The sequence below is a fragment of the Abrus precatorius genome, unplaced genomic scaffold (genome assembly GCF_003935025.1).
Source record: "Abrus precatorius isolate BTA unplaced genomic scaffold, Abrus_2018 Scaffold8, whole genome shotgun sequence".
NCBI classification, from domain to species: domain Eukaryota; kingdom Viridiplantae; phylum Streptophyta; class Magnoliopsida; order Fabales; family Fabaceae; genus Abrus; species Abrus precatorius.
The window spans coordinates 28386152-28408262 of record NW_020874428.1 but is presented as its reverse complement, the minus strand read 5'-3'; the positions used below and the strand labels follow the sequence as shown (position 1 = coordinate 28408262).

General features: G+C 35.7%; 4 protein-coding genes across 8 annotated transcripts; 2 read left to right on the top strand and 2 right to left on the bottom strand.

The window, feature by feature from the left end:
* Positions 1-1536: 1536 nt before the first annotated feature.
* LOC113845916 (protein STICHEL) lies at positions 1537-8854 on the top strand. Of its 2 annotated transcripts, XM_027473614.1 has the most exons (7): positions 1537-2340; positions 2428-3889; positions 4156-4375; positions 5134-5685; positions 6714-7413; positions 8372-8450; positions 8552-8854. In XM_027473614.1, the coding sequence occupies exons 1-7, from the start codon at positions 1781-1783 to the stop codon at positions 8645-8647; spliced, it is 3669 nt and encodes a 1222-aa protein (XP_027329415.1). In that variant the 5' UTR covers positions 1537-1780; the 3' UTR covers positions 8648-8854. The 2 variants fall into 2 exon arrangements, with proteins under 2 accessions (XP_027329415.1, XP_027329414.1); XM_027473613.1 differs by having other exon boundaries at positions 1537-3889.
* On the bottom strand, positions 8714-14754 carry LOC113845919 (2-C-methyl-D-erythritol 4-phosphate cytidylyltransferase, chloroplastic). 4 transcript variants are annotated; one of them, XM_027473618.1, is made up of 11 exons: positions 14517-14754; positions 14359-14442; positions 14199-14254; positions 13747-13826; positions 13570-13661; positions 12830-12907; positions 12405-12473; positions 11607-11675; positions 11477-11523; positions 10989-11079; positions 9773-10123 (listed from the first exon to the last, which is right to left on the bottom strand). In XM_027473618.1, the coding sequence occupies exons 1-11, from the start codon at positions 14727-14729 to the stop codon at positions 10037-10039; spliced, it is 966 nt and encodes a 321-aa protein (XP_027329419.1). In that variant the 5' UTR covers positions 14730-14754; the 3' UTR covers positions 9773-10036. The 4 variants fall into 4 exon arrangements, with proteins under 4 accessions (XP_027329417.1, XP_027329421.1, XP_027329419.1 ...); XM_027473617.1 differs by having other exon boundaries at positions 9776-10123; positions 13579-13661; XM_027473616.1 differs by having other exon boundaries at positions 8714-11079; positions 13579-13661.
* A 151-nt stretch (positions 14755-14905) lies between these two features.
* On the top strand, positions 14906-15710 carry LOC113845920 (NADH dehydrogenase [ubiquinone] 1 beta subcomplex subunit 3-B). The gene is made up of 2 exons (XM_027473621.1): positions 14906-15133; positions 15441-15710. Exons 1-2 carry the CDS (start codon positions 14948-14950, stop codon positions 15459-15461), a joined length of 207 nt encoding a protein of 68 aa, XP_027329422.1. The 5' UTR covers positions 14906-14947; the 3' UTR covers positions 15462-15710.
* Positions 15711-17476: 1766 nt separating this feature from the next.
* LOC113845918 (F-box/kelch-repeat protein At3g06240-like) lies at positions 17477-19837 on the bottom strand. The gene has a single exon (XM_027473615.1). It carries the CDS (start codon positions 19786-19788, stop codon positions 18493-18495), a length of 1296 nt encoding a protein of 431 aa, XP_027329416.1. The 5' UTR covers positions 19789-19837; the 3' UTR covers positions 17477-18492.
* Positions 19838-22111: the final 2274 nt, after the last annotated feature.

Below are 22111 nucleotides of genomic sequence, written 5' to 3'. Positions count from 1 at the left end.
ACAGAAAGATAAAGACTAGTAATTCTCTAAATCACGATACTTCACTATCAACCTGTCATTATCACTGTTTTGCCTAATTATTTGAGGCTAAGTGACTGTGTGTGCCTAATTTATTGTGTAGAACAATGAATAGCTGGTAGGCCGGTATTGGGAGGTAGCAACAAATGAAAATAGTTATGATATCCCAAAGGTATAATACAAGAATTACGTTGTGAGGGCAGAAAGAAACCATAAAGTGTCACAAGAATTTCACATCATTAGGTAGCTTCAACCAACACTGATGAATAGAGGTGCAAGTCTTTGCCAAGTCACGGTGCATTCAATAACAGCTGTGTGCTGAATAATGGAAGGTGATACAACTAAACTTAAACACCCACTCTTCCATACTATTCCACCAATCCACTTCAATGCCCACAGCAATATTCAGAATAGTTATGGCGATACGGATTATGACATCACTTACGAGGCTTTATGATCACTTCTCACAGCCACAAGCTCCAACATGGCACTCGTGTTAGTCCACTTTTCTTAGGAAAATTTCTCATGTAATTGCCTTTTACCTTTTTGAACTTTTTTACTTGGAAGAACCGGGGTTTTTTATATGTACGAGACAAGGAATCGTTCCAAATATATATAACGTCAACATTTATTTTGAGATATTTCACATGATTTGTCCTTGCACATTCAAATATAGTATAATTCTTATTTGAATGTGACCTTAGTTCCCATATGTACTTCAAACGAGACTCAAGTGTGATTAGATGAATTTGTCCTTATAAAATTTAAGTTGTCAAATGGGTCATACGTTATTATTTATTTATTTGAACCTGCATGAATTGAAATTATGACTTCAAGCTAGCTTTTTTTCCTTGTTGACGGGCAAGGACAATCAATAATCATCCATAATTAAAAATTCAACTTCTTCTTTTAACAACACACAAATAAAAAGGTAAATTACCCGAGATATACCTAATCTCTTTTTAATTTTACACTTTTTTTTCCTCATAAAAGCACTTTTTCTTTATAGAAATGATGTTAATGAAAAACAAATGAGGCACAAGATAATGACCGCAATTAAGATGGACAGAAAGTCAAAAATTGGAGAAACGAGATACAAATCAATCAAAGGCATTTCCAAAGGCAAAGGCGATAAAAAAAGACATTTTAGAAAGAGAAGAATCTCTTTTCTTCTCTTCTCATCTCAATTCCCACCCACACCCCGAATATGAATGGGGAGTGTTCCCGTGTTTGAAGGAGGGAGCTTTCCCACTTCCTTTTTAATTTTAATTTTAATTTTCCTCCCATGCTATGTTGTTAAATGTTAATGTTGTTGGTACTTTCGATGATCATCAAAAGCAACCAAACGACCCATTGAATCCCACACACAAACAGACACACACGGACACTGTGTCTCAGATTCAATTCAAGAATTCACTTGGGGCGCCAAATAAAAATGAAAAACCCTAACGTCTCATAACAAGAAAATAAACACACAGAAGAAGAGAGAGAGAGGGAGAAAGAGAGAGAGATACAGTCAACGAAAAAAGACACCCATTTCATTTTCACACGCTCTACTCAGTTATCTCTTCTCTCTCTCTCTGTCAGATCTGCTTCTGCTGAAACCACCTCTCTCTTTTCCCACTCACTCGTTGAACAAGTTGTGATTTTTACACGATGCATAGACGGGTGAAGGAGAACCCTGAAGTGGGTGTGAGCGTATTGTGAGTAAATGCAAATGGGAGTGTGTCATTGTTAGCAGGTTTGTTGAGGGGTGAAGAACATGTCAGATATGCGAGTGTCTGATCCAAGTAAGCTCCATTTGAAGAAGGAGCTGACCCAAATCAGGAAGGCTGCAAGAGTACTGAGAGATCCTGGCACCACTTCTTCTTGGAAGTCACCACTCAGTTCCTCAAGATCCGTTGCTGCATGGAACAGAGACAGTGCCAGCAGAAGGTTCACTCCCAACTCTCAACTCCATTCACTTCCCAACAACAATGACAAAGATAAGGAGAAGAGGGTCTTCTTGTGCAATTGGAAGAACTACAAATCCTCCAGTGAGAAACACAACGAGGAGGAGGAGGAGGAAGAAGAAGAAGATGATGGTGGTGGATCGTCGTCGCTTCTCGGGGACAGAGAGAGCTTGAGCGATGCTCGCAATGGTTGCGATTCAAAAAGTGATACTTACTTAGGTGGTGGCACTCGTTCTTCCATTTTCCGATGTGGAGATGCGAATCTTGTTTCCTTGGGCACACCCGCAGCTAGAAGGACAGCCCCGGTTAAGAAGAAGAGTAAGAAAAGCAACCCCCATTTTGATATTTTAGCAAAGTATCAACACCATAGGCATAGATTAGGTAGAAATTTTGTCAACTCCAGCTCCAAGGCGTTGTTGGAGGGGCATCCCTCCATTTCGATGCCTTTTTTTGGCAGGGATGACTCTGTTGAACATTCTGATGATACTGAAGATTACTGTAATTCTGAGGATGTGAGACCGGTTTCTGGGACTTCCCCTTTGCTTCTGAAACTCAAAAATAAGAATTGGTCTCGTTCTTCCTCCAAGTTTATGAGGAGAAGCCGAAAAGAGGACTCTTCTTATTCTTATAGCACCCCTGCATTGTCAACCAGTTCTTACAATAGGTACGGTCACAGGTATCCAAGCACTGTTGGATCCTGGGATGGCACCACCACCTCAGTGAATGATGGTGATGATGAGATTGATGATCATTTGGATTTGCCTGGCCGCCAAGGATGCGGAATTCCTTGCTATTGGTCCAAGAGAACGCCCAAACATAGAGGAATGTGTGGGAGTTGTTATTCTCCTTCACTGTCGGACACTTTGAGGAGGAAAGGAAGCAGCATTCTCTGTGGCAGTCAAACTATTTATCCGGGACATCGCAGATCCACCTCTGCCTCCCATAACCGGAGACTTTCTTTGAGGAGTGCTCGAGGTGTTATACCATTGCTCACTAACAGTGGTGATGTTAGAGAAGGGTCGTCTATGGGAACTGGTAGAAGTGATGATGAACTTTCCACAAACTTTGGGGAGCTTGATCTTGAGGGATTGAGCCGGTTGGATGGAAGAAGGTGGTCGTCAAGTTGTAGGAGTCAAGAGGGACTGGAGATTGTAGCTCTTAATGGGGAAGGAGAAGGGGAAGATGAAGGCACACCAGAAAATAGTCGAAGTTTCAGCCAGAAGTATAAGCCTATGATTTTTGGTGAACTGATTGGACAGAATATTGTGGTTCAGTCTCTTATCAACGCTGTTTCGAGGGGACGAATTGCTCCCGTCTATCTTTTTCAAGGTCCCCGTGGGACTGGTAAATCATCAACAGCAAGGATATTTGCTGCTGCCCTGAATTGTGTGAGTCCTGATGAGAGGAAGCCTTGTGGCTACTGCAGGGAGTGTGCTGATTTCATTTCTGGTAAGAGCAGTGATCTGCTGGAAGTTGATGGAACCAATAAGAAAGGAATTGATAAAGCTAGATATCTACTGAAAAGATTTTCAGCTGGGCCATCATCAGTCTCCTCACGATATACAGTTTTTGTTATTGATGAGTGCCACTTGTTGCCCTCCAAGACGTGGCTGGGATTTCTCAAATTTCTGGAAGAACCACCTCAGCGAGTTGTATTCATATTCATAACATCTGATCTTGACAATGTGCCACGAACAATACAATCTCGATGCCAGAAATACCTCTTTAATAAAATTAAAGATGGGGATATTGTGACCAGGTTGAGGAAAATATCTACTCATGAGAACCTGGATGTTGAAGCAGATGCACTGGACCTCATTGCTATGAATGCGGACGGTTCACTTCGAGATGCAGAAACAATGTTGGAACAGCTTGGTTTGCTGGGGAAAAGAATTACTACTGCTCTTGTCAATGAACTTGTGAGTTTGTTGTTACTGTTATTCTTTGACTTGTGCATGTTTTCAATTCAAACACTTATTTATGAGGAAATAATCTTTTTTTAAAAAAGATTTCTCAAGAAACTGACAAAAAACCTTTTAGAGCACAAAATAAGCTAATCTAAACAATTATTTAATTAAAAAAAAAATTAACAGTTCTGATAATGATTTTGACATTAAAATAAATTTTTCTGGTCCCATGGTTATCATTAAAACATAATGCTGTTGTTTTATATTACCTGCAACAGGTTGGAGTTGTTTCAGATGAAAAATTATTGGAACTTTTGGAGTTAGCAATGTCATCAGACACTGTAGAGACAGTGAAAAGAGCCAGAGAACTGATGGACTCTGGAGTTGATCCAATGGTTTTGATGTCTCAACTAGCCGGCCTTATTATGGACATAATTGCTGGGTCATATACAGTCATTGATGCCAAACCTGATGATTCATTCTTTGGTGGACGGAGTTGTGAGTTCAATACCTTCTTAGATTTGATAAGATTTTTATCTTTTTTATTCATCTTAATTTGGCATTAGTATGGTTAAAAATCTATGAAGCACACAGTATAACTTTAGTGCAATGCCCTTTCCCTTTCAAAAGTTTAGAGTGACTGATAAGTTCATTTACTCATCTAAATCAGAAAGGATATTGGCAAACCTGAACCAAGAGCATTGTGTTTCTACATAATGCTGTTATACAATGAGCTTATAGATTCAGTGCATGTTTGGCCAAGTGAAACATATCAATAGTTTGCTATGACATGACTTACTGTTTTTCATTACTAGATGTGATCTATGCTACTGTTTATCATTCAGGTTAAGTTCTTAATTAGAAGCAACAGTGAAGGCTGGGTATTGATCTATAATGCACAACTTCTCAGTTCTATATTTTAAAATGTTCTTTTTACTTTACTTTTCTATTTGGTGGAGCTTCACAATTGTCAACCAGAAAAACTCTCTCATTTTAAAAAAGTCCCCTGGTTTAATGTGTTTCAATGTCATTGGAGTCTGCTTCATAAATCTTGTTTTTAGGTTGTGACCTTGGGCTTTGATACACATTATCTGCACACTGAATGGTCAGAAAAGTCGTATATGTTTTTGGCATTTGTGGCTTCTTTCCTGGTCGTTCACTGCACTTTTTATCTGTTTTAGTTGTAATGTTATAATAATGAAAATTCTATCATTCTCTGGTGATTACTGAAATGCACACTTGGATTTCGTGCCCAGTGAATGAATCAGAATTGGAGAGGTTAAAGAATGCTTTGAAGCTTCTCTCAGAAGCTGAGAAGCAGATAAGGACATCCAGTGAACGCTCAACATGGTTCACTGCTACTCTGTTACAGCTTGGTTCTATACCTTCTCCTGATCTTACTCAATCGGGCAGCAGCAGGAGGCAGAGCTGCAAGACAACTGAGGATGATCCATCAAGTGCTTCAAGAGATGTTACTTCTTGCAAGCACAAGTCAGATGTTCAATATATGCCTCGAAAGTCAACATACACTGCATCCCAGCAAAAGATGGTAAATGACAATTCCAGCCATCAAAAGGATATGTCCTCAAAGATTGATGGTTTCAGCTTGAAATCCAAGCCAGTTATAGATGATGGCTCCACAGTGGTCTCATCTGATGATCATATGGTTGGGAATACAATGTTTAGATGCATAGATTCAGGGAAGTTAAGTGAAATCTGGGTGCACTGTATTGGGAGATGTCACTCTAAGACATTGAAGCAGCTGCTACACAGCCATGGAAAGCTTGTGTCCGTATGTGAAGTAGAAGGTATGCTAATAATTTTTTTGTTTCAAAACTGAACTTGCTTGTTTAAGATTATTTATTTAGAAGCATTTCTGACAAACTTAGTTATATTAAGTTGTTTACTTTTAAACAAATAGATACTGGATGCTTTTTATAGCTATGGTTTTCGAAGTCTATACAGAAGAAGCCAATATTCACCAATGCACTGTTGTTACTGATGATAACTACCCAATGATTGCCGGCTAATTGTTTGCCCTTGTATGTACTAATCAAAGGGATATTTTACTTGATTTTAGAAATTATTCTACATTCTTCCCTTTTTCATTTCAGTTATGTCTAGTTCTATTATTAAAAGAAGATAATTGACACATGATTTACATAAAATGGACAAAGAAAGTCAACTTGAATTGAATTTATACTGTCCAGAAACTGATCCACATCATTGATGATGGGTAGAATGTGTTTTGTGGATAGAATAGAACTTAATCATTTTGGCTGTAAGTGCAATTCATAGGAGTTTAATAGATATTTTTTCAGTGTGTTTGTTGAAATCATAGAATTTAGGTAAAGGAGGAAAAAAGAGAAAAGAGACTCAAAATAATAAAGATATTAATATTGTGTATTATGATGTGTTGCACAAAACCAAGTACTGTTACCAATCCCTATTTATACTAGGAATTAGGTTAAGTACAGAATTCCTAAGCTCTAACCCTAATCTAACAAGTTAACAAATAACTTACAAGATAAGATAGATTCCCCAAGAACAAGGTTTAAGTTCCTAAAAATTCTTAAAAATAAGTAGCACGATTATCATTAAAATAACATGAATTATCTTAGTCGATTATGCATCATTCTCTCCCTCTAAGATATTTTGAAGATAATCTAACAGGGATTTTATCCAATATTTTCATCTTCATTCAGTCTTTCTTGTTTCTTTACAGCACAGATCTCCCTTTTTTTCTTTCCCCTCTATTTTGCATCTTATTACTAGAAATCTGCTTTTGTTTTGTAATGCATTGTGCACCCCCTCTCTACTAATTTAGTTCTTGCAGGTATTTTGGTAGCCTATGTTGCTTTCAGAGACGCAGATATTAAAGTTAGGGCTGAGAGGTTCTTAAGAAGCATTACAAATTCCATGGAAATGGTTCTTAGACGCAATGTGGAGGTCAGAATAATACACTTGCCAGATGGTGAAGGTGAAAATCAGGTAAATCTACTGGGCCAAAAGCAGGCAGAGTCAACCATGGCAGGTGAAAAGGAACAAAGAGGTGGTCATATGAATGGAACAGAGTCTTATTCTAGTCTGCCTCCTTTACTGGATGGAAATCTTCAATCTACCTCCGGTTCATCAGATATTCTGGCAGAAGGAAATGGTGTGAGGGAGAGGAGACATGATAATCCAATGCAGAGAATTGAATCCATCATTCGTGAGCAGAGGCTGGAAACTGCCTGGTTACAGGCTGTAGAAAAAGGTTCCCCTGGATCATTAAGTCGTTTGAGACCGGAGAAGAATCAAGTCCTGCCGCAGGATGGTGTGTATTGTGTAAACCAAATGGAGTCCATGGATTCAACAAGATTTTCCTCTCACCAGCATTGGGAAGATGACCCGAATAATGAAGTCAAAGTTTTGAGTGTTAAAAATGGAAGGGTCCTACAGAAGGATCAGATTGGTAAAAGGGCAGATTGTTATCCCATGTCCCCAAGTTTATTGCATGACAGCAGTTTAGCAACAATTTCTGTAAAAGACAATCTGTAAGTCTTCTTTCAATTTCACTATCCATCTCTCTTGTACCATATGGTTAGAAACTGTAGCAAATTGCATGATGAATGCCTTGCATTATTCTGGGTGGATAAAGTATCTGTCATGGCTACAAGATGCATCTTGGATGGATTACATTGCCTGCATAGGAAAAGCTTTTCACTGTTGCTATTGAAACTTGTCTCTTAACAAGTTATGTGGTTATAGAAATTGGAATTTGAATGGTAATATTGGGGTAAAATTACTAATATTTGTTTGGACTTTTTGGATTGTATCTAGTTGATTCTGTGGTATGTATGCCTAGTTGAAAATTATTGTGGTTGACATACATGATTATAGTATTTTAAATTGTACTTTATCATGTGATTTGTGCAGTCAATACATACACATACACTCTCTCACACATGTTAGCTCTGTCTGGAGCCTTTGCACTTTGCCACTTAACATGGCATCCATCTGGAATGGACCCCATATATGGTGTCTGACTCTGACATCTGACCTGATAACTGTTAATTCAGTGTTAATATTTTTCTAATTCTCTTTATATATCTGGAAATGATTGCACTCATGCACTCATTCCATTATCGAGATTATAGATTGTATATTTTAAACTGCTTTTAGAGGCTCTTTTAGAAATTAGCTATAAATTATATCATGAGGATATTAACATGTTTGTATTCCTTAATCTAGACAATTTCAGTGTGAATCTTGATTTTAATTCAAACCTAAAACAAAAGCTTCCTGCAGTGTGGTTTTGAAGTGGTCGATATAATGAAAATTTTTTGTACTTACATTACATGAACTTTTTTCTCAAACCTCTCATTTGCACCATTGGTTTAATATTTTAAAGTGAAATGATAAAATATTGCATGCGAGTGAAAAAAGAGGCGTACAGAAAATGATTGCAAGTTCAAAAGATGAATTTGTTTTATTTGTTGCATACTGTTGTAGGGGATATGAATCGGGGTCGGGAGCTGGAGGTTGTGGATTTTTATGTTGGAATAAGTCGAAGCCAAGAAGGATAATAAAGGTAATTCAATTCTGTACTCTTAATTTGAAAATTGTCTCAATAACTTGTTTTTGTTGAGGCTCTAAGGAAACATGTAACACTGTTTGTTGTAATGTAAGCAGGTAAAAGGGGGCACCCCAGTTAGAGGGCGTAAAGTTGGGCGTTTTGCATTGTTTGGTGAGTGCGGTAAGCCTAAGAAAAAGGAGCGGAGAAGATAAGGAGGGATTAAGGACCTTCATCCAATATATATTTTCTTTTTTCTTTTCTTTTTTTTTTCCAAAAATTTTCCTACTTTTCTTTCTTTCTCTGAGCTATTCTTGAAGGATGCGAGTGTGAAATGTGAAGGTTATGTGGTTCAGCTTCTGTGTTCCCTTTGCTCCATCCTTTATTTAAAGAACTAATAAAGAGAAACATTGAAACCTTCCTAGTTTCCATTCTACGAAATCTTATTTGCTTTTTTATAATTCTTGCTACTTCTATACTTCCAAATTGAAGCGCACCCAAGCATCTCGTACAAATGAAATTTAGGACTAACTCTGTGTATAGGATATATAGTAAAATGGGGAAAAAAAAAAGGATGGAAATGAGTTGGAGTAGCAAAGAACTGGCGGGGTGTTAGTGAGCGTGCGCGACCGGGCATAGAAAGGCACTTCGCCTAGCACGGGTAAAATTGCTGGTCTTTCTTCAAGCATCTTGTGTTTTACAGCTAACAGTTTAATTTACTTAAAACCACTCGTAAGTAAATTCAGAGAATTATTGAGAACCCAAATATTAATCAATATTTTAAGAATATTTACTTAAATAATTGATGTTAGTTTTTAAAATAATTAAAAAAATTTAATAAGAAATATTTGTTATTCGTTTGTTGTGATTTGCACAATTTTGTCATTGCCGATTCGACCAGGGGGTATCAATCACACCAAGTCCAATGGTTTGTCCTTTTGTTGTCTCTATGCTAGAATGGCAGGCAGTTTTACCAAAATAATAACAAGTTATAAACTATTTTTCAAAACAATGTAAAAAATAATGTCCATCAGATTGATTTTTTCTTGTCATGTGTTGTGTCACTACTGTAAATTGAATGTTTACACCACTAGAACTGATGCACTACCAAAATTTTGCAAAAAATTGCATGATGGCATTTGTCAAATTGACAATTCAATATTCCTTATTTAGTTTTGTTTTGTTGTTTCATTGAGTATAAACTTATTAAAAAATTAAAATATCAATCATAATTCATATTAAACAAAGTTCTGTTTTCGTTTGTAAATTATTCATTGCAATAATTTTATTTTTGAAGGTTTTATTGCAATAATTTGAATCCTTCATCTTGAAAAACCTTATTGAATCAGAAATTCAAGATAAACGTGACTTCATCACGTGTGTTGCCAAACTAGCTTTGAAGATTGAAGTGGATATTCGCTCCCATGCGGGGACATTTTCCTTGTTTCAAGCAAGCACCATGTGTGTTCACAAATCTCAAAATAAGTGATACAAAGCCACTCAAAAATTTCTTTACCGTTTTCTGTGCTGTGAGATGGTTTACACCTTGCAGGACCAAAAGTAACTTTTCTTTCATGGAAAAATTAATTGAGAACGATTTCCCTTTAAAGGTGAAACGGCAAAACTATATTTTCCCCAGAATTTAGATTCAATATTCTCTCTGCCAGTAACATGTCATCAGGCGTAGTAACCTGCAAAACAGTTCCCAATACAAGTTTATATCTCTAGTATTTTGTAACAGGGCCTACATGCTTCAATGCAACTGCTAGAATAAGTAATTTTCTTTATCGAAGCCAAACGTAAAGAAAAAATGAATTCAAGAAAATTTTTCGTTGTTAGTTAATTTTATTTTTAAAGTCAAATATGTTAAAGTGCACGCGATTCGGGATACCAAATATGTCAAAGGAGGTAAGTTTATAACAAAAAAATGTGTCTTCTTTTTGTCTAAAACAAACGAGTAAAATTCACAATAAAATAAGTAAAATCAAATTTAACTTGTTATAACTGATCAAACCAAGCCCAAATTCTTTTCTATTTACCTAAGATAAGTTATGCCTACGCCCAAGAGCCCAGTTTTTCCGGCTCAAATTCTTTTAAGCCCGGATTTTTTTTTCAGTTTTGAAAATAGTAAATGGTACAAAACGAAATTTGAAAAAAACATAAAAGCACGTGAATTCATGCTCATTCGCTTTCTTAATAAGAAACATCTCTCTTCTAGTTTTGGGACTGGCTTAGTTAGACTAAGCGCGTGCCAGCAACATGGTATCAGAAGCACATCATATTGAAGCATAAATAACGTAGTAACACACTTTTTAATCTATTGTATTTAATTAGTTTTTTTTAAGTCAAAACACTTGCTTCGAAAATTAATTAATTTTAAAATATTACTTTAACTTTTCTAAAAACTAATAAATAATAAAAGTGTGTTAAAGAGTGTGTTTAAAATATTCTTCATGGCAGCAGATGATGTGAGTTACAACTTCCAAAACAAGGTTTTATGTAATAAGTGGCTAACAACGTAGCATCCAATAGAGAAGAAATAGGAAGTTTGACTACCTTGATGTTGGTATAAGATCCTTCAGTGATATAAACAGGATGTTTAAGGTGCTCAACAATGGATACGTCATCTGTAACTTCAAGACCCTCTCTGTATAGAGGGTTGTGCATAAAATACGAGTTAGATGCGAATATTAAAACAAAATTATCTGCATTTGTTACTCCATATTCCAATTTAATAGTGGGCGACTCATCGAGCTGTCTAACATGTGTCTATATTACTTTCTAGTTCATAGAGGGACATAACTTGGGTGCAATTAAGTGTTTTTTAACATTAGTTTTTCAACCAATATTAGAATTTCACCGCAGGAGCTCGTAATAACCTTAAATATTAACCTTTCACTGAGTTAAACTCTAATTTTGATGGAAAAAAGTATGACACTAGGACAACATTTTTTCATTCAGAGTCAGTGCATAACCGAAGAATAAGATACTTTTAATGTGTACAAATAGTAGCAATTAAACTAAGCATAAAAATGAGAAACTACCTATTTACAAGCTCAAAGCCTTTCCTCAGCAACTCTGGCTTGATAACCTGTAAAAATGGATAAGCATCTAAGAAATTGACCAAGTTGTCAAACAAAAACGATATATATTATTTTGTTTTGCAATTGTGACCTGTGGGGTTTGCATCTCCCATAGCGTTTTCCTGTCCAGTGTTCTAACTACAAACGATTCACTATTTGCCTGCAGAAAGATTGCTAGACAAATTTCATCACATTCAAGCCCATTAAAGGAAAGGAACTCAATTTATAGATATATGTGCCTGTTTAGAATGAAAATTGCGATGTATATACTAGAAGACATTATTGATCGCATAAGTATGCCTATAGTTATTGCCACTTTTATCAAGTGTAAACAGAGGCACAGCCGAGAATAAAATTGTCCATAGTTGTGCAGCAGTTACATAACTCCGAAGGGAACAGAAGAATTCAATCTCTACTCAAAATTGGAACCTAAACTTGAATCATAATAATTTTTGAAGGAGAAATTTAGATATTAAGCTTGTGCATTGACTGCCAGAAAAGAAAACACAGATCCAACACAAACAGGGAAGTGGTGAAAGAAAATAACCATGAAAAATACCAGACAAATACTCTTTACTTGAAAGGAAAGAAAAAAAAATTGAAGATAAATATTAATTGTTGGAAATCATAGCAGAAACTATTTTAAGATTAATTGCTTTTGGTCCTGAAGTATATGCACCAATCAGCAACCCTGTTGAACAGTGCTCTGTTGTCAGGAGAGAAATATAGAGATGTGGATTCTTGTAGTAAGTGGTTTATCACATTCGAATTTGAAATTTACCTCATAATTCTTTCTGCGGATGGTGAATTCACTTTATACAGAAAAATTCATCAACCACTTAACATAATTGAAGAAAATGACATACACATGCTAACAACTGGTGAATACCTCTTTGATTGTGGCCTTCACAGGGACGCCAAGAACAGCAGCTCCGTTCAATAATCCATCTTTAAGGACCTATAACCAGAATACAAATGAGTAATCTAAGCATCCTCCTATATGAATCCATTGAATTGTAAATTGATATCTAGGAGTGTCGAACTGTCCAATATGAATACATATTTGGCACCGGCCAACATCAAACAGCTACTATCTTCTCGAAGTGTACATGCTTCCTTGACACTAAGACTTACACAAATGTAAAGTTGATATCTTCCTGATTATATCACTGCTGGAGGACGAGAATTCTTTTGTATTTCACTCTCACAAGATTAATGTAAGAATGTTGAAATTGTCTTCATGAATATTTAACTTTAAGAAAATTAAAAGCAATGGACTTAAACTTGTGCAAGATACACTTATTCAACCCAAACCTTTTTAACATCTCCTGATAATACCAAAGGTCTTGCAGAATCATGAATGCAAACAAGCTCAGAGTTTGAATCAACGGCCTGCAAAAGAGAAAAACAAAACAAGGGAGCATTAATGATTATATAAGGAGCTGTGGGTGTTAAAGGGATCAACAAGACAACATTAAGATGAGCTACCAAAGTGCTTAAAGAAAGTTCCCAATTTTAACTTATGCAGCTAAGAATCAAACATCCAAACCACATACTGTGTTAACAGTTAAATTAATATCTTATTTCAACTTAAAGATTTTTAACAGCTTATTATTTTGAGAGCATGAAAACTTGAAATTTATTGTAAATGTGGATGGCTAGAAAACTGATATGTTGATATGTAAATTGATTAGATTTTATACGTATTACATCACTGATTGATTCACCCAGCAATGTGACTCAATGCTTCTGATGACCTGATCCAGAAATTTTATAGAGTAATTTTATGAATGAATTGACTACATAGTTAACGCAAGAGATTTCCAAGAAAATTGTTTTGGTTACTGGCAAGATCTTGGTTATTTAGACACATTTCAGGTGCCTTTGTTTTCTTTTTTTTTGAGGGGGGGGCGGGGAATGGTGTCAGGTTACTCGTCCCCAACCAACAATCATTATGTGGGAATAAATATCTAAGAAATAAACAAAATGACATAGAATGCGCAAAGATAGTCCATCATGAAGATTTAAAACCAAAAAAAAAAAAAAAAAACAACTGCACATTCCTGAAGGCCACTGTAAACAGAATCCTGTCTTTCTTTTCCAGGCAGTGCAAATTTAAGTTCAGCTTGGTCATTTCCTTGTGCATCTGAGGGAAAAAGAACCGCAATAACTAAGAGGCAAATACATGGTTTAGAACAGAATCCAAAGCTAAAATAAAGGGGGAGAAATACCTTCAAAGATGTCTTTGTAAGTAGGATCACAAACAACAATGATTTCTTTCACTTCAACCATGTGAGAAAAAGTGTAAAAACTGAAAAGGATTGGCATTTCTGTATCTAATTACGTCAGAAAGAAATGAAATACAATATAGAGCAGATAATGGGACTAAAGCTACACGCAAAGTAAAATGAATACAGAATGCCAAATTATCCACTTTGTTAGAAGTCAGAATAGAGAATTTTCCAGGCAAGTCAGAATAGAGAATTTTCCAGGCTAAGGAAGATTTAGGCTGTCCTTTTTTGAGAAAGTCAGCAATCCCTTTTGCAGTCACGGTTGTGGGAAATGGAATCAGGAAAACTAATAGTGTCACGATTCCATTATGTAGTGATGGAGTGCAGAAAGCATTTATATGTAATTGTTATGTGTTCATTGTTGAAATAAAGAATAGGTTGCGATTGATTACCTAAACAAAGCAATGGGTTGACCCAAAAGAGGAAGATACTGCTTTGGCATGTTGGCCTATTTACACAAAGACAACAAACAAATACCGAGTTGAATTTAATTGAATTGGGAAGGAAAGAGTAGTCGAATTTGGAATAAAGAGAGTTAAGAATAGAACAGACTCCCATCCTCTTGCCCTTCCCTCCAGCCAGTAAGACAACGGACACGCTTCTCTCTCTAACAATACCAAGCTCCTCCTTCTCCTCCTGCGTAACAATCATGATTGAATATTCATACATCATTGAATGTATAATGATTTATGTCGAATGGAAGAACTCACTTGCGCCGATTGTGGCTGTGCTGAGCACAGAGTGACACCTGGTTTTGCATTTTTCTTTGATCGGATTGTTAATGCATGACCACCTGACCCCGACGAAAAATTCGAGAAGCCATTCACAGACTTGCCTGTGTTTGGGAACGCCAAAGGAGAACGAGAACGAGAAGAAGAGAAACGAGCATGAAATGGGAGAGCTTGAAACTGAATAACTGCCATCTCTCCCTTCCACTGCACATAAGCACGCCGAGGGGTGACTGACACTCAGACCACCAGAACAAACAACCTCATCACTCACCCTGGGCTTGGGCTTCATCCACTGGACTTATGTTTATTGGGCCGAGCCCATTAAGTCTCGAAAGAAAAAGACAAAGGGTACGTGAGTGGGTGTGTGTGGGTGTGTGGGTGAGAGAGAGAGAGAGAGAGAGAGAGAGAGAATGGGATCGGGAAAGAACACAGCGGAGTTTTTCAGGAGGAGGGACGAGTGGAGGAAGCATCCGATGCTGTCGAATCAGCTGCGTCACGCCACGCCTGGTCTCGGCATCGCTCTTGTCGCCTTCGGCATCTATCTCGTCGGCGAACAAATCTACGACAGAGTCTATGCTCATTCTCCTTCCTCTCATGTACTCTTCCTCCCCCCCTAGGGTTTTTTTTCAATTCTCTATTTCTATACCTTTTTTCCTTTCTCGCTATTCAATATTTGTTTTTCTAACTTCAAATTTTATACTATGGATGCCCGACTTACTGTTATTTGCGTGCATTATAACTTGTGAATCAGAGGGATTGGGGATCGCACTTGCTCAATGCCTTCTTTTTTTTTTATAAATTTGAAAATGGTTATCTTTTGCGCACTGTGAGATAATATTATTTTGAAACTGGTGCAGCTTTCTCTCACACACAGTATTTCCTCTCTGCTAATTCCTTATGCAGGTGAAGGCTGGGGAGCACTGACAACTGTTCGACTCCATAATCGCTTTCCCCTTTTTTCACTGTTCCCTATAATAAGAAGCTTTGTGTTTATGTTCGTATTGAATGTATAAAATTCAGACTATGTTTTGTGTGTCGTCTATGGCTACATTTTATGCCTCCTTACATTGACAATTTACTTGTTTTCTTTCTTTCTCACCGTTTCCTGTCTTTCACTGTGCCCTACTATCTGCCCCTTTTTCGCTTGTGGAACATCAGTTTCTTTTCAAATTAACACCATATGCTAATTTGATTTGACCTTATAAAAAGGTAAATCCAGTCCTTTATGAGTCAATTTACTTCTTATTATAAAAAAGCTATTAAGTTGGTAACTTAAATTTACTCTTTAATTTGGGTATCTATCAATTTGATCTTTAACATTAGGGATTGAATTGAGTGACTAATTTATTAGAAATCAAATTGACTTGTGGTATTTATTTTTAAGACGAATTGATAGACGAATGTTGAAGGTAGAGATTAAATTTATTTTTTGTAACGTTGATGAGGATTAAATTTAGTGATGCCAATTTGAGGGATCAATTTGAAGTATCATCCCATTTTCGCTCAATACATTTGAAATTCAGTTTAGAGTTACAGTCAAAAATCTTTCTGGCTTGTGTGGAGGAAAAAATAAACTAGGGGAGTAGTACCACTGTGGGGGGCTTGGTTTCTTTACTCTGTTTGATTGAGCTGTTGAATTTGAGGCTCTAACTCTTTTTTTTTTGTCTTTAGCCTCCTCGGCTTTGTTATCAGAAGCACAGAGAGGGGGGCATCTTGGTCGTCAGGCACTATTTTGGTTTCTCCTGTTTGATGTTCTTTAGACTTTCCAAATATTTGCTTCTAAAGAATCGATCCACATAACTTTACAAACGTCAAATTTTTTTAAACAAATGGTAAATCGTATTAATATGAGAACCGTTTGTTTGTAATTGGTAAATTATTGTTCGGAACCACCACAATGTAAGAGAATCAATTCATTTCTATAGGGGCACTCCTAGGTCCTTGGGAGAACCAACAATCATTTCATATTAATATTATTAAACTTCCATGATTTTTTTTTATTTGGTGGCTGTTTTTTTATTTTCTCTGGACAAACTTATCAAAATTTTTGAAAAAAATTTATAATTGATCCATATAGTTAAGTGTTAACCATATGAAGTATATTATTTTATTAAAAAAAAATATAAATCAGCCACTATATAAAATAGTTATAAAATTTAAAAATATTGAAAATTCATATTTAAGTCAAAGATCATTTATGGTTTAAGGTTATGCATATTTATTGATAAAATTTATTGATTTGGTAAATACATAAATTAATAAAATATTAAGAATAATTTATATGTGATAAAGACTTTTATTACAGTTAAAAAACATTTATTCATGATAAAAAAAATTATGAATTTATTTGTGTAATAAAATCGATTCTCTAGAAATTTGAATGGTAGTATAATTTCACATTTCAAATATAATAAACATTTTATTTTTTATATAAAAAATATTTTTTAAATATATTATGAAATTGATATATTGATATATTATATAAAAATATAAATTTAATTAAGTATTTTTTTCTAGAAAGTTTTGCAAACTCTTAATTAAAGTACTTTAGGCACCAAACAATTGACAAAAAAATTATAAATTATATATGAATTGATATAGTTACATGTTACAAAATTATAATAAAAATATTAACATTAATATTTTATTCATTCTTTAAAAATTAAGATAAAAAAATAAAATATACAATTAAGTAAATTTTTTCATCAATAAAAAAAAAGTATTATAAATATAAAGTTAAATTATATAAGTAAATTTATTATATTATATTATTTTTAAATTATAATTAGTTGAAATACATATTTATAAACTAGTTGTATTTTAATTTCTATACAAGTATTTTATTATAATTTAATTACTTTCTTTATTAAAAGAATAAAAACATAACAAAATCATTATATAAAAATTAAAATATAACTTTTTAATTTGTATGTGTGTCAACAAAATGTATATCATCACCCGTCAATTTATATACTCGTTTACAAAATCAAAGAAGGCAGGGAGTGTTGGCTATAGTTGTACAAAAGAAGCTTTTTGCAAAGTGTTGCCGAGTCTGTTCCAGATGCTGTACTTGTGACAGAACCAAAAAAGTTTAGGCATTTTTAATCTAAGTAAAGCCGTGTACTAATGTAGGCGATACAGTTCGTTTTTCGCGTTATTTCCTAATTCCCAGAGGTCGGGATATAGATCCCCTACAGTTATAACAACTTCTGCACAACAGACTTCCTAATTGCCTCAATAATAGGTATGATATGGAGAGTATGGCTATGAAATTTTCTAGCACTGAGATGATTTACCGTTGACCGCAGTCAATCCTGATTCCTGATGGGATAGAAGGTAATTGCAAAGGCAGGTCCATTCTCCTAGTACGACAAAGCTATGAAAGAAGGCCCTGTAGTGTAGTGTTCAGAGTTCTCTAACAAAAAAGGCACAGGCGTGTACCACAAAGAAGCCATGTTTTACAGCTTAGGCTGGGTTTGGTATGGGGGTGAATAGTTGAACACAATTTCCTTATGAAACTGATTCGTCATGATTTTTTTCACCAGTGGACAATCTCAAAATAACGCCACTGATCAAAGTTGATTGTATATGTCCAAGAAATGTATTAAAAAACTAAAAATGAGAAAGAGGTATTTGACAGACATTTTGCATGTTATACATCTGGCATCACTCTCTGCAGAAACTTGTAGAATGACCCGTTTATCAGAGCAACAGGCTCTGATCCCAAGGAAAGCATCTGACATTTCAGAAGAAATGCATCGAGTCATGTGTATTCGCAGATTAAAAAAATGAAGCCTCCGTAGATATTGTTCCAGGAAATAGGGCCTAACGCCCCCCAAGATTTACTCTAATTTCTTCATACCATGCTCAGTCTAAACAGGGAACAGCGCATAATAATAAGTATCAACTCTTAAAGAAGTTTATTGGAAAATTGCAGTATAGTTGTATCTAAGTATCATACATAATAATGATTAATGCCAATGGTTAAATCGAGAGGTGCATAACAGGGGCGTTTTTTGGGTCTTATAATCTGGAAAGTGAGATGCGGGTTGTTGACGTCAACTAGGTTCCTGAGCGAAACGAGGCTGAAAACATGAGGAACGGCTTCAACATTGTTGGAAGCGATTCCCCCGATATCAATGTGGCGGAAAACACCCTTGTCGGCGGTGTAGGAGACGAGACACTCGGAATGGGGATCGGAATCAGAGTCAGCTTTGAGCCACATGTCCCCACAGCTGCTGAACCCAATGGGCCTGTGCTTGTCGTGGAGTCTAAGACCACAATAAGATTGTATGTCAATAGCAAAGCCCCGAGTCCAAGAGGCCTCCACGCCGTACTCCTCCATAAGCCAAGTCTCGAAGCGCGCACCCTCACTCACATAGCACAAACACAGTCGACCCTTGAAGACACCAACGCACGTGCCAAACACGTGATTGGCGTACTCCGCATTGAAGTGGGAAGGCGGAGGCACCGATTTGAACTTCTCCGTATGGAGGTCAAAGGAGCATATCAATTCGGAGACTCGGGTGGCGTCGGTGACCCAGTGAAGGGCACCGTTGAGGGAGGGGTCAAAGGCGCTGTCGGGCCTGGGCGATGGAACATTCTCGATGGTCCTCCAGGTGTCGTCTCCCAATTGGTACAATTCAGCGACGACTTGATCGTGCCTGGGGACAATCTGAATGAGTTTGTAACGGTTGGTGAGAGGATCGAAGCCGAAAGCGGAGAATCGGACGAATTGGTTGGAGGTGGTGGGGGGTGGAGGGAGGGAGAGAATCTCGCCGAACAAGGGATTGCAGACGATGTAGAGGGGATATTGAGAGCGCATGCACAGGAGGCCGTGGCTGGAATTGACCAATTTCATGTGTCCCTGGAAGGAGATGAACCTTGAGGTGTCGGGGGTGGGGTTTTTGGGGTGGGGGAGAATTGGGTCGATGCCGCTGAGGGAGGAGGCGGAGGAATGGATGCGGGCGAGGCAGGAGGAGGCGGAGGAAGGGGAGGTCTGAGGGGGGGAGGAGTGGAGGGTGGAGAGACGGTGGTGATCGGAGAGTAGGACGCAGGTGGTTGGGGCGCGTGAGAAGTAGAGGTGTTTGAAGGAAGGGTCAGTTACGATGTTTCTGAAGGTGGTGCAGACGCAGGCGCATCTAATGATGGAGTATGGTGGAAGTTTGAGCATGATGTCAGAGAGTATGTGAAGTGGGAAGTCGAGCATGTGGATTTCATTTTGAGGTAACCCTAATGCCTCCTTCTCCATCTCTTCTCGATTTGATTTATTAGTGTTTCCTTTCCCTTTTCTTTTCTTTTCTTTTCTTTTGCTTTTACCCACATTATTATTATATAGCCTAACCCATCCCCTCCCCTCCCCCAACCACCCCCCTTTTTACGCCCCTGCATTCATCTTTTTGCAAATTATTTCATTTACTTCTTTTCAGATATTTTAATAAAGTCATTTTTTTTATATTTTACACTAGGACACCTAGGAGCCTCCTCCTTTCATTCCTTTTCTTTCTTCAATTTATATCATAGTTTTAATCAAAATCAAAATATTACTTTTATTTGTCACTTCTCTATCAATATCTCAGAGTGATTAATTTTAAAAAGGGGGGAAGGAATATAACAAAATTATTAATTTCTTTAATCATTATGACAAAATGGATTGCTTTCACTAAAATACCTTAATTTATATTTCTTTAATTTCTTTAATTTCTTTAACCAATATTTTGAAAATATTGACTAGCATTTATATTTTTATGTAATTATTTAATTAAATTAATTAAATTAATTTTAAAAAATTTTACTTAATTTATCTAATATTTGATTTGTTAAAAAATTAATTGTAATGAGATATTCAAATTAAAACAATATTTAAAAAAAATTAAAAATTATAATGAATGTATTTTATATTTTAATACACATGAACATATACTATAAATGAATAATTTTTTAAATGCAGCTTAAATTTATATTTTTTTTACATCTTATGTTTATTTTGTAAATTCATTGTACAATGTGCATTATATTGAAAATTTTAAATCATTTTTAAATACTAAATGTTAAATAAATTTTGCAATTTTGGTACAAAATTTTCAATATTTTTATAGTTTCATTTTGTTATCTTAAATATACAAATATTTTTATTTTTATTTTACTAAATATTAACATTTTAATAAAGACAAATTTAGAGTACAAGGAGTATTCTAACATGTTACAACTTTAAAAAGGAATTAACAATATATGTCAAAGATCGTTAATCTAATTCACAATTGAGCTCATAAATATGAAAATTTTAAATCGCTTAACCCTACTGCAAGTCACTTCTAAGATACATATTTTAAGTATTTAGCCCAAGTTTTGATTCCTTCACAAAATTTTTTTTCATAAATTTAAATTGAGCTCATAAATTGGAGTTAGAATCATGTTTCTTCCTCTTCACCTCACAAAGTGGACTGATTAATTTTTTTTTTATATTACACGATTAACTAATCTTGGATTTCTATTTTTTCTTATCTTAAAAAAAGATTGGAATCATAGGATTCAGTTAAGAAGTTTCAAGTTTTCTATTACACATATCTGTTTTCATTACAACCAGTATTTGGGTATTTTTGTTTGAGTCGTACGAGATGAAATTCTCATATACAGTTCTCGGGGGTACCTTAGTTTACCTATTTCAATAAAGTCTATGATTGATTCGAAGAACGTCTTGAGATTCACGCGATTGTCGATGATATAACCAGTAAATACGTTCCTCCCCATGTAAACATATTTTATTGTTTATGAGGAATTACACTTACTTGTTTTTTAGTCCAAGTAGCAACGGGATTTGCTATGACTTTTTATTATCGTCTGACTGTTACTGAAGCTTTTGCTTCTGTTCAATATATAATGACGGAGGCTAACTTTGGTTGGTTAATCTGATCAGTTCATCGATGGTCGGTAAGTATGATGGTCTTAATGATGATTCTGCACGTATTTCGCGTTTATCTCACAAGTGGCTTTAAAAAATCTCGCGAATTAACTTGGGTTACCGGTGTAGTTTTAGCTGTATTAACCGCATCTTTTGGTGTAACTGGTTATTCCTTACCTTGGGATCAAATTGGTTATTGGACAGTCAAAATTGTAACAGGCGTGCCCGAAGCTATTCCTGTAATAGGATCTTCTTTGGTAGAGTTATTACACGGAAGTTCTAGTGTAGGATAATCCACCTTGACTCATTTTTATAGTTTGCATACTTTTGTATTACCTCTTTTTACTTTCGTACTTATGTTAATGCACTTTCCAATGATACGTAAGCAAGGCATTTCTGGTCCTTTATAGTAAATATGAATAATAGATATTTGTAATTAATCATTTCTTATTTGGGGGAGGAATATATTTCATTGCTACAAATATGGATTATTTAAAAGAATAAGACATGTATTTGGATATTTTTCTTCAATTTAACAAAATTGGATTATTATTATTATTATTTACATACACGAATACTTGAAGGGAATTCTACGAAGAAGAAATGGATTATGGGAGTGTGTGACTTGAACTATTGATTGGGCCACGCATATATATGATTTTCTCTTATCTAC